The sequence below is a fragment of the Anomaloglossus baeobatrachus genome, chromosome 1 (assembly GCF_048569485.1).
Source record: "Anomaloglossus baeobatrachus isolate aAnoBae1 chromosome 1, aAnoBae1.hap1, whole genome shotgun sequence".
Taxonomy (NCBI): domain Eukaryota; kingdom Metazoa; phylum Chordata; class Amphibia; order Anura; family Aromobatidae; genus Anomaloglossus; species Anomaloglossus baeobatrachus.
In genome coordinates this window covers 57,200,272-57,212,818 of record NC_134353.1, presented here as the reverse complement: position 1 = coordinate 57,212,818, position 12,547 = coordinate 57,200,272, and the positions used below count along the sequence as shown (strand labels likewise).

Genomic DNA, 12,547 nt, shown 5'->3' with positions numbered 1-12,547 from the left:
GTACTTATCACTTACGTTGCCAAGCATAGAAGTTAATGTACAATGCAAACTTTCCCGCTTAGGTTTTTAGGGGGTTTTGCTGGTTCTAAAGGTCTCTAGACGCATTGTACCAAAACCAGGAGTTTTGGTACATATGGATTTGTAGAGGACGACCACCTGAAAGATGTCGGGATAAAGAACGATCAGATATATTGAATTTCAAGCACCCGATGTTATGGCCTCAATTGGAGTAAGTCTCCGTCAAAGGTAGCTGTTCGCTTCCGATTGGAAATGCGTATTCATGGCCTGTGTACCGGCATTATTAGGGCTTGGTGTTCGTACCATGTTGGCTTCCTTGAATGAATTGTGGCTTTAAAGATCTTGGTTAGAGACTCAACTTTGTCAAACCTTAAGACTTTTTGATAAGTTTATTTATCAAGTATCCTAAATGATATTTTTTGCATATGGTGTCTAAGTGAAATACTCCTATACCATTGGAACACCAAATTAATAAGATTTGTTTTCCAAGCACTTGGGGAAATCAATACAGCACACACGCTAATATGGTGTACTGGAGACTTCTGCTTTATTATATCATGTGACTAGTTTATTTAGTACCCCAAACAAAGAACTAACTAGGCACAACCATTTTACTTAGTACCCCAAACAAAGAAGTAACAATGCACCAATGAGAGCCTCAGGGGTGTGTAGAAATGTTAAACTTCCCCACCCTTCAGTGTTAGCTGAACCCTATGACATTCAGTTATAAAATGATGGTTTCTTTAAGAACAAAATGGCTTGTATTGTCACACTGGGGGAACGCAGAGGTTGCAACAGGGATGGAAAGGGGGTAGGAAGGCCCTTAAGGTAGGGCACCTTACAATAACTATCTACTCCCTGTCTCCCCTCACCCTAACGTCCCTAAGTAGGCTCTTCCCACCACCGCTGTCACATGCCTAATCCCTAGCTGGCCCTCCACTCACCCTGTCTAGTGCAAAGGCCGGTGAGAGGACGAGATTTCATCACTACAATATTAAAACACAGAGGAAGGAAGACACTGGGGAACATGGACAAAGCACTAGGGCTGCAAGCGACAGGTCTCAATAAGCTTCCTTCCTTCCAAGCTGGTAAATTCAGAATGAATCTATAACCGGCATCAGGTGAAGAACCATGTGACTATTTAAAGGGAAAGGGAGTGGTCACAAACCGGCTGCACCGGAGATGGGACTAGCTAGCAAGTAAAGTTCATTAACCCTTGCTGCATTAAAAGAAAGCCAGGGTCTCACAAAACAATGGGGAGACTTGGATCTCAAAATGGTCACCCATCTCCCAGGGGCAAGAGACCCTTGTGACATTCCTGTATTAATAGTGACACGCCCAGGGCCAGGGGTATTTGGAACCGGGCCGGACTAGTCCGGGGATGTCATTGGTGGCGGGCTCTGGCTCAGTGACCCTGGCAGTGTCTTTTAAATAATAAAGGGGATGATGATGGGAGTTGTATTTTTAAAGAGATTTTAAAGTTCGTGACGCCACCTGTGGTTTTGCGGCTATGTGAGCCGCCGCTGCGCTGCGTGTTCCCTGGGGCAGGTGGTGATGACGCAGTTGAGGTAATATTGCTCCCCGTAGGTGGAGCGGGACCCCCGGGGCCACCATTGGAAATATGAAGTGTCTGAGGGCAGGCTGTGACGTAGGAGGAATGGAGAAGATACCGTAGCTTTGCAAGAAGTCTCTTACTCACTGTACCGGTTCTCAGTTAGCAGCCGGATTAGTCCACCACGGTATGTTGGGATCCCCGGTGATAAGCATCCGCCGATCCCGAGTAAAGGCTGGTTTAAACACTAAGATATCGCTAGCGGAATCTCTAGTGAGCGTCCCCCACCCTGTCGTTTGTGCGTCACGGACAAATCTCTGCCCGTGGTGCACAATATCGCTAACACCCGTCACACTTTCCTTCCTAGCGACGTCGCTGTGGGCGGCAAACAACCTCTTTTAAGGGGGAGATTCGTGCGACGTCACACAGCGGCCGACCAATTGAAGCAGAGGGGTGGAGAGCGGCCGCATTAACGACACGCCCACCTCGTTGCCGGAGGACGTAGAGAAGCTGCTAGTCGTTCCTGAGGCAGCGCACATCGCTACGTGTGACACCCCGGGAACGACAAACAACCAGCGTCCACAACGAGCAACGATTTTTGAAAATGAACGACGTGTCAACGATCAACGATTAGGTGAAGTATTTTTGATCGTTGACACTCGCTTGTAGTTGTTGCACGCAATAACATCGCTAACGACGCCGGATGTGTCACAAATTCCGTGACCCCGACGACATATCGTTGGTGATATCGTTGTGTGTAAATCACCCTTTAGTCTGAGGCCAGTACCGGTTCTCCTTTGTTTGCCTCTCCTGGTCGTCTCATCTGCGCTGACTCTCCCGCTGATCCTGCGCCTCCACACACAGTGCCCTGAGCCAGGGGTCGTGGACCCTCATAGGGTTTCCTGCCTGCCTGGGCTCCCTGATCCTGTGACCCCCTGATTCCTGTGCTGCTTGTGGCCCAAAGGTGCGTACAGCCACCCTGGCCTCTGGTGTTACTAGAAAGTCCTGAAGGCTCTTTCTAGCCTAAGGACCCGGATCCCGTTTGCGACCAAATCTTTCCACTTGGAGATGTAGCTTGTGGAACAAGACTAAAGGGGAGTCTGACACCCCTCCCCCTAATTCTCTAGGATTCTCTCTTCAACATCACCAGGGTTGAGGAAGACCCCCAGGGTCCGGACCCCTAGTCGGTCTCCTCCCTGTTCCTAACTGACTGTCAACGGTCAACTTTCAAACTTGGCTCTGCCTATTTTACCTCAGACAGCTCAACACCAAGCTACACCCCCCCCCCCCGGATGGTTCTAGAGACAGCGCTCAGGGCTTAAGTGCCATAACCAGACTACCGGTCCCTAAGCATTAATGGGGCCTACCCGGCCCTGATCTAATGTGTGAGGTAACAATTTGGTTTCTACAGGTTTTTGGTGCGTTAACCGGCAGATGGCCTCCTACCCAGGATGGGGCACCACGCCTATGGCTGAGGTGCAGTGCCTCTGTGGCGATGGGAGCCTCAGGGGCACCACAATAGAAAAATGACACACTGTAATAGAAAATTGTAAACTATACAAAAATCAGTATTCTACGGAGGAATAACAAAAAGACAGTTGCACTCAAATGCTAAAGTATGTAAACAATGAATGAAGAGAGAATATATGAATTACTACTTGAGATATTTAGTGTACAAAAATGGCCATTTCTATATCTGCCCAGTAGCCACGTCAAGGCGTATCTCGTATACTGAGAACCTACAGAGGGTTAGTTGATATCATTTAGTGGTGGAGTTCATGTGAGGTGTGGATGGTGCTGCGCAGCAGATGAGGCCTCGCCGCCGCTGCCAATCAGTAACTACATTAGTAACGGCCGCGCTCAGAACATGACTGAAAGGTTTGGAATAAAGGGGAAAAGTTCACGGCGTTGGCCGGCGTCCAAGAGAAAGATGGGAAAAGGCAGTGCCGTTGTTGTGTTATCCTGTGTGAACTTGTTCCTGGTAACTGTACACTCCAGGTTTTACATCCGGAAACCAAATAACGTCCACGGGCAGTTTATCAAATCTCTAGCTGAAGGCAAACAATTCCTGAAGGGCGTGGGTGCAGAATAGAAGCTCTGTCGAATCACGCGTCACCTTTTTCCAGTTTTTAAAGGGAAAAAAAAATTCCACAAACTTTCCCCCTCCCCGAGAGTTTTTTCATTACGATGGATAATCAAAGATTCCAGCATGAGGCGCCTATAAAGGAATGTAAAGTCTAAATATCCCAAGTATTCATAAGCATGTCATCTGACCTCAAGAGCTTCTCGGAAGAAAGCGGGATGTGGAGAAATGTAGGGGATGTCTCGTAAAATGAAGCCTCAATGTGATGCATGTCCTTCATACCTTCTCCAAATCCTTAATACACAAGGACTTTTTTTTTTAAACTTTTTTTTATTAGATTTTAATAACAAAAACATATAATTAATAATTATATAATACATTATGATTATGTTAAACTACAAAATTACAGATAATGTATCTCCTCGAATTCCAATTCCCCCCCCCCCCCCCCTCCCGACCTTCCCCCACCCCACCTGAGTGTCTCACCAGGACTTTTTATGGGGGATAATTGTCAGAAAGATCGAGAAGAATTCTGATTCCGGGATGTTTTTAGATGTTGTTTTTTTAATTTTTTTTTTTTTTTTTTTATACCAAAGACCACTTCTTACTTTTTTAAAGGAGATTTTCTTGCAAAATTAATTTAAATACTTGATGTTTTTTTTATTTTTTGGTAGTCTGGTATTTTTTTTACACTTTTTTTATACATTATATGGTATTTTTCGGACCATAAGACGCACATTTTTTCCCCCCAAATGTTGGGGGAAAGTGGGGGGTGCGTCTTATGGTCTGAATGTGGCTGCGGGGAATGATGGTGCTGCGGTTGAGCGGGTCATCGGCGGCACGAGCAGGCTGTAGCAGCCTGCCGTGACCACGTGGACCCGCTCATTTAATATGCACGCCCATCCCCCGCCCATCATCCCTCAGCGCTGAAGCCGGCGCTGACAGGTGGGCGGGATGATGGGCGGGGGATAAACAGCCGGCTCGCATGATCACCCCTGGCAACTACGGCCTGGAGTGATCATGTGCGGCTGTATTCGCTGCACCCCGTGCATCATCATCAGCGCGGGGAGCAGTGAATCGGTGTACAGTACTCACCGTTCCCCTGCAGCATCGCTCGTTCTCCCGTCTGTGTCAGCGGCAGAGCCGCTGATTGGAGCCGCCCCATTACCCTGCTGGATCGATATCTCCTGTGTTTGTGCCAGCGGCTGAGTGGAGACTAGCGGCGCGCACAGCGATGACGTCATCGCTGTGCGCACGTGTCCACACGCAGCCGCCGGGACACTGGCACAGACACAGGAGATGATCGCGATCCAGCAGGGTAATGGGGACTGCTCCAATCAGCGGCTCTGCCGCCGACAGACGGGAGGACGAGCGATGCTGCAGGGAGTGAGGTGAGTATGAACGTTTATTTTTTTTATGTACCACAGGATGCGGCCATACACCAGGATGGGGGCATATTATGAGCCGGATGGGGGCATATTATGAGCCGGATGGGGGCATATTATGAGCCGGATGGGGGCATATTATGAGCCGGATGGGGGCATATTATGAGCCGGATGGGGGCATATTATGAGCCGGATGGGGGCATATGCCATGATGGGTTATATAGCAGGATGCGGCCTCATGCCAGTATATAACAGGATGCGGCCATATGGCAGGATTATGGTATATAGCAGGATGAGGGACATATACTGTATATACCAGGCAGGGAGGATCATTACCAGGATGCGGCACCTTAGTAGAGAATTTGGGGACATTACCCCCATAAAAGTGTCAGCAGCAGATCCTCGACCCATGACAGTGTGTCATGACCACATTTTTTGCTTAAAATTTTATTTTCCTATTTTCCTCCTCTAAAACCAGGGTGCGTCTTATAGTCCGGTGCGTCTTATAGTCCGAAAAATACGGTATATATGTATATATAAATAATAATAATAAAAATAATATAATAAAGAATAAATAAAAATAAAAAAATTCTCATGAAGACTGATATTTGGTACCTTATTTATGCACACCCCAAATTGAGGCTACTTGTCAGATCACTAAATTAAAGGAGTTGTCCACTACTTTTACATGGATGGCCTATCTTTTGGTTAGGTCATTAATGTCTGATTGGTTGGGGTCAGACTCCCCCCGCCGATCCGCTGTTCTCTGTATCGGCTGTGGCAGCAGGCAGCCAAAAATGCTCAGTTCCGGAGCTGCTCCATCTTCTGTTAGAGGCCGCGGCCGGGTACTGCACATCCGCCTTATATTGTTTAGAATGGGAGGCAGATGTACAATATGCAGTCGTGGCCGCTATCAGAAGACTGAGCCGCTCCGGAACTGAGCATTTTTGGCTGCCTGCTGCCATAGCCGGCACAGACCAGCTGATTGGCCGGAGTCAGACACCTTGCACCCTTACCGATCAGATATTGCTGACCTATCCTAAGGATAGGCCATCAATGTAAAAGCAGTGGACAACCCCTTTTTGTGGTTTTACTCCCCACGTAAAATATATCCCCACTTCTTGGAGAATTTGCTACAAGGAAGTTATCACTGCATCCTACCCTGGTTTCTTGAGTCCATTTTGACGATCTGCCCATAAACTGATTGTATAATTGTGCCAAAATACATTGAGATGGCCCAAAAATTTGGAACTTGCCAAACAATTTACTGAATTGGCTCCATGGGGGTCTTTTTTTTTTTTTTTTTTTTTTTTTTTTTTTTGGTTTGAGCCCATGAGGTCTTGTTTTTGGTTTGATTCCCAGCATCACATGGTGTCCATTGGGCATTCATTGAGTGCTCATCTACTTTAGAGGGTCTTCCAGTGCAAGACTGGTTTGTAGGCTTCTTCCCCGGCATGTCATCTCCTGCAGTTATTGCCTGGGTTTGTCCAAGATTTCTCAGACTAATATGTGCCCCTCTGCTTCCTGGGTAATTGAGGGACATACCAGCTCTGAACTAATCGTTGCCATTTGTTCCCACTCATGACTCTCTTCTGTCTCAAGAATACTCCAATTTCTTTGTTTTTTCTTTTAGGCATTCGACCTCCAATAATGAATGGGCCGATGCACCCGCGCCCACTTGTGGCCCTGCTGGATGGCCGGGATTGTACAGTAGAAATGCCCATCCTCAAAGACGTAGCCACAGTGGCATTCTGCGACGCACAGTCCACGCAAGAAATCCACGAGAAGGTAAAGCAATAAAACCAACCTTACGATCACAAATTTGAGCGATTTTTGTAGAGGAATTTTACGCTTTTCTGGTAATCAAATGTTTTTGGTAACCATGAGGTCTGCATTGTTGATGCGTTAGGGACGCTTTATATTGGGAAACTGAACTTTGGTGGCAAAGGTTATTGGAGGGAATCTGTTGTGCAGACTTTTTTTGCGGAGCTATCCTAGAATTTTTCTTTTTTTTTTTTTTCTGTTCTTTAACTTGAAAAATTTGCCTTACAATGGAGGAAAAAAATCTTGCAATTTCCGCACTGGCCACTAGGGCATTTTTAGACTCTAACTTCCTATAGATTCAGGAAACACATGTACATTAGATGCAATGAGCAAAATTTTTGACCTGATATTTTGTACTGAAACAAGGGTGTGCAAAAATCAAGAGCAGCGGTGACCAAGTATCGAGATAAGTGGCTCTTCTGCGTATAGAGGTGTGAACTGTCAGTGATTCTGCTCAACCGCCGCTCCATTCATTCCCTATGGGACTGCAGTGCCCTACACGCTGCCTTTTCTGGCAGCCCCATAGCAGATTGGATGCCCGACTGCCGCTCAATATATTCTCAGTGGTGAGGGTCGCAACGTACAGACCCCATGGAAAGGGTTTTCTTGGGCTCTGTTCATTGTATTTTTGCAAGGTTAGTGGTTTTTCAATAGGTCCCCAATCCTTTGGTGTATGCCAAAGGGCGTCCTTACTGCTGGTATGCTTTTTGACCTCTTCCACTATATGCCCAGCCAGTAGTATATAAATGGAGCGTTGCAGTAGCTCCTCTTATCAGATCCTTTCCCATATAAAATGGAAACTAAACTTTGCACTTTGGTACGATGCAAATTAATTTTTATTGGTGCAAGTCCTCCAAACAATGTTTCAGTCCTAAGATAGACCATCCTTATCACTGATTGCACAGGTAGAGAGAAAAAAATATGTAAGTGTTATAGACAGACATCTGCTGCTTGTCTATTATTATTATTATTATTATTATTATTATTATTATTATTTTATTTGTATTTAATATTAATTTCATTAATACAAATAATTTTATTAAAATTATTAATTTGTAATCGTATTAATACATTTATTAAATTTTTATTAACAAATAATGTTAATATTATTAATTTTATTAAAATTATTATTATTTAAACTATTAATATTAAATACAATTATTAATTAATAAAATATAATATTTAATAAATTAATTGTATTTAATAATACAAATAATTTTATTAATAAAATTATTAGTAACGTTATTTGTTAAAATTAAATAATTTTAATAAATTATTTTTACAATTATTACAAATATTAATATTAATTTTATTAATAAATAAATTTCTATTCCATGGCACTTTACATGTGAAAGGGGTATACATAATAGGGACAAGTACAATCCATAAACAATACAAGGCACAGACTGGTACAGGAGGATTGAGGACCCTGCCCGCGAGGGCTCAGTGTCTACAAGGAATTGGTGACTGTACAGTAGGTGAGGGTAGAGCTGATTGTGCGGTGCTATATCAGACTGAAGGTTATGGCAGGTTGTAGGCTTGTCGGAAGAGGTGGGTCTTCAGGTTCCTTCTGAAGCTTATCAAGGTAGGCGAGAGTCTGATGTGTTGTGGCAGAGCATTCCAGAGTATGGGGGAGGCACAGAAGAAATCTTGGATGCGATGGTGGGAAGAGGAGATAAGAGTGGAGCAGAGAAGGAGATCTTGTGAGGATCGAAGGTTACGTGCAGGTAAGTACCAGGAGACTAGGTCACAGATGTAGGGAGGAGACAGGTTGTGGATGGCTTTGTATGTCCTGGTTAGTGTTTTGAACTGGAGTCGTTGGGCAATGGGAAGCCAGTGAAGGGATTGGCAGAGAGGAGAGGTCGGGGAGTAGCGGGGGGACAGGTGGATGAGCCGGGCAGCATAGTTTAGAATAGATTGTAGGGGTGTGAGACTGTTAGAAGGGAGGCCACAGAGCAGGAGGTTGCAATAATTCAGGCGGGAGATAATAAGGGCATGTACTAGGGTTTTTGCAGCTTCTTGGGAAAGGAATATACGGATCCGTGAAATAGTTTTGAGTTGGAGGCGGCAGGAGGTGAAGGGGGCTTGGATGTGTGGCTTTAAAGAGAGATCAGATTCTAGAGTTACTAGGCAGCGAGCACGTGGGATCGGGGAGAGTGGGCAGCCATTGACTTTGATGGATGTCAGGTGGGGTGGTTGAGTGAGGAGGAGGAGGAAAGATGATTAATTCTATTTTGTCCATGTTCAGTTTTAGGAATCGAGCAGAGAAAAAGGATGAAATAGCACAGACATTGTGGGATTCTAGTTAGTAGGGAGGTGATGTCAGGTCCAGAGAGGTGGATCTGTGTGTAATCAACGTAGAGATGATACTGAAAGCCGTGGGACTCTATGAGCTGTTTCAGGCCGAAGGTGTAGATGGAGAACAGCAGGGGTCCAAGAACTGAACCATGGGGGGACACCGACAGATAGGGGGCGAGATGAGGAAGTGGTGTGAGTGGGAGACGCTGAAGGTTCGGTTGGTTAAGTATGAGGAGATCCAAGATGGCGTCTATGGAGCTTGCACTTCTTTCCTCTCGCTGTGCAAGTCCTTATACTAATGAAAGACTGAAAAATGTCTTCGAATTGTTTGAACCAATATATTTGTTTGCAATAGTGTAGAGTGCCAAGTTTAATTTTCATGCAGTGGTAGAAATTGCAGCCTTCCTCCATCTGGTAACCCTCCCAATATATCTCTCTGAATCAAGTCTATAGGCTCTTGTGATTGGAACCTTATTAAAGAAGTTGTAAAATGTCCAAAATCAGAGTGGGGAAGTGAAAGCGACTACTGTGAACAGGACCAGACTGGCCCACCGGGGTATCGGAGAATCCTCTGGTGGGCCCATCTGGAGTAGCTCCTTCTCCTTTACATTTGTCTGACCCTGGCTGTGAATATTTTTCTGGTTTAGAAATTTTTCTTGTCACTTTAAAAAAAATTATTGGCCTGACATTCTGTCCCATTCCACTTTGTTGGCTACAATACTGCCCCCTATGGAAAACTTAGTTTAGATTTATACTTTACTATATTCTCCTCCAAATATGCCACTCTAGAACTTGCCCAGCACTCGTATCCTCGGGCTGGCTCTGAGAAATGAGCAAGTACCCTGTTAAATCCGAAAGAATTGACCTCCTGTGTCCCCTGTTTCTGAATCGAGCCTGGGCCCATCTCCAGCATATTTCATGCGGGAACGTTCCGCTTTTTGGAGGGTCGCCAGATGCCAGGTACTGAGCCTCTTTGGTCAAAGGAAGTCCATTAATTTTGAGTTGGAGTCCAATGGTGAGGTGCGGATTTGGCACGTTCTCCAGGTTGCACGGGCCGGTGAGAGCTTGTAAACATAATTGCATGGATTCCTCTCGCTCCTGTCACTCCGATTTCTCTAAGCTCTAGTGTGTGAGCGGCCAGAATGCATGTCAGCGGGAGCAGGATTACAGCACGGCGGACCCCAATGCAGAGGAAAATTTTTTTTATTTTTTTTTTTTGGCCTTGCATATGTAAGATTACGACCGGCACTAATTAAAAAGAAGGCGGCATATTGTAAGGTGCAATAATACATAGACTTCAAGTCTCCAGTTTCCCAGCGACCATCCATGTATGGCTGCTCCGTGTGCTTTACAGCCTTAATTACCCATTAATCTGAATATGGTGTGCCTGATGAGGCTGGGAAATTGATGCTTATTTTTTTTTTTATTTTTGACTCAGTCTCTGCTGATCAAAGAGATAAAAATGTTATTGCGATTTTCCTTCATGAACATGTCATGTCTGTTTTTTTTTTTTTTTCTTGTGTTTTTTTTTTTTTTTTTTTTTGTTTAAGGCTGCTTTCACACATCCGGTTTGTGCTGAGCGGCACAATCCGGCTCAAACCTATGCAACAGATGCGGCGTAAAAAACTGATCCGTTGCATACGTTTTTCCATGCGGCCCGTCCGGTTTTTGACGGATGCAGCTTGATACTGAGCATGCGCAGTACAAAAAACCGCATCCGAATGCGTTTTTTGCCGCAGGACGCCGCCTTTGGCGTCCATAGGCTTGCATTGTGAACCGCGTCGGATCCGGCGCGATGCGGTTTTTTTCTTCGCCGCACAAAAAAAACGTGCCAGGCAGCGTTTCATCCGGCCGCTGCATGGGCTAAATATGCCGCATCCGGCAAAAAACAGACGCAACGCAAGGCTGTGCGGCACAATACGGCGCTAATGTAGGTCTATGCGGGGAAAAACGCAACCGGCGGCAAAAAAAGGTTGCGTTCTTTTTCTGCATAGCGCCGTATTGTGCCGCACGGCAAAAAACGGATGTGTGAAAGCAGCCTAACTTTGCTGGTTCATTCACTGTCACTCAAGTTCGTGCATGAAATAGTTTAAAAAAAAAAAAAATTGGTCACACCCTCAACATTGTGATGGATTACCCCACAGGTCCTTTACCACGACTTCTCTGCGCAGCTCCGCCCATTATGGTCGCATGATTGTGACATCAGCACAGGTCCTGCACCAGCACTTCAATGCAGAGCTCTTGAGATCAGCAGCGAAGTGGTGGTGTAGGACCTGTGCTGATGTCACGTCCTTATGACTGTAATGGGTGGAGCTCAGCTGAGAAGTGCTGGTGACAGGACCTGTGGTGTAATCCATTACAATCTGGGTGGCGTGACAAAGGTAAACAAAAAAAAAATGCTTGCACTTGGATGACGGGGCCTAAACCCAGCAGAAGTGCCACCCCTGTGACTGCAACCTAAGGTATTACTGCATTAGGCTATGTGCGCACCCTGCGGATTTGTCGCGGGCGGGGAGGGAGCCGTCGCGGCTGCGCTCTCGCTGGCGCTCGGGTCCGGCGCTGCTGCTGCTGCTCGGTGGCTCGAGCTGTGGGCCGGATCCGGGGACTCGAGCGGCGCTCCTCGCCCGTGAGTAAAAGGGGTGGTTTGGGTTGGGAATTTGGTCCATGACGCCACCCACGGTTTGTGGTGAAGGTGGGCACCACCGCTGCTGGTGGCGGGGATCCCGGGAGCGTTGTTAGGGAGCAGATGTGGGGGGGGGGGGGGGGTAGGGGTTGGTGGTCCCGGGGCCCGGTTGAGGTGACTGGGAAGCAGGGCTGGCAAGGTGCAGGGTCGCTTGGACTGCGCAGCGCGGTGCCAGTTGGCACGGAGGTACTCACAAATGTACGCAAAGTCTCTGGTAAACCAAACGGCTGGATGGACGGGTCCCGCAGCCGGCTGCTGTGGATTTTCCCGGACGGTTGGTGGTGGCTGCCTTTCCCTGCACCTTTTTGTGTGTGTTCGGTCCCGATGATGGCTTCCCACCGGTAACCGGCTCCCCAGCGTGTATATGTGCCGGAGGAGCCCTTTTGCCTGCAGGCTCTGGCCCTGGGAACTCTAGCTGTGGCGGTAGCTGTATTTCCCTTTTGCTGGTCGGACGGTTGCCTTCAATCGGGTCTTGGCTGTTTGGAAACCCCTGGGGTTCCGGTCACTAACGGATTTGACCTTATTAACGGCGACTCCAAGCCTGGTCGGGGTCCGCAGGCCCTGCCTGTGTGTGCTGGCTTCACTTCGCTCCCCGGTTCGGTACAGGCGGGCCACCGCCCATCCCCGGTCCTATGGTTCCGCGTCGATCTGCCTCTCCTGCAGACGGCCACCACCGTCTGCCAACCTTGCTCTCGGTGCCCGGG

The 12,547-nt window shown here is 46.8% G+C and overlaps 1 protein-coding gene across 9 annotated transcripts in view; it reads left to right on the top strand.

Moving 5' to 3' along the window:
- CTBP1 (C-terminal binding protein 1) overlaps window positions 1-12,547 on the top strand; it is a 676,340-nt gene that overhangs the window by 608,635 nt on the left and 55,158 nt on the right. For all 9 annotated transcript variants that reach the window (XM_075346797.1, XM_075346799.1, XM_075346798.1 and 6 more), the window contains one exon: window positions 6,672-6,826. In XM_075346797.1, the coding sequence (XP_075202912.1) occupies window positions 6,672-6,826 (155 nt within the window). The remainder of the gene's footprint in view (window positions 1-6,671; window positions 6,827-12,547) is intronic.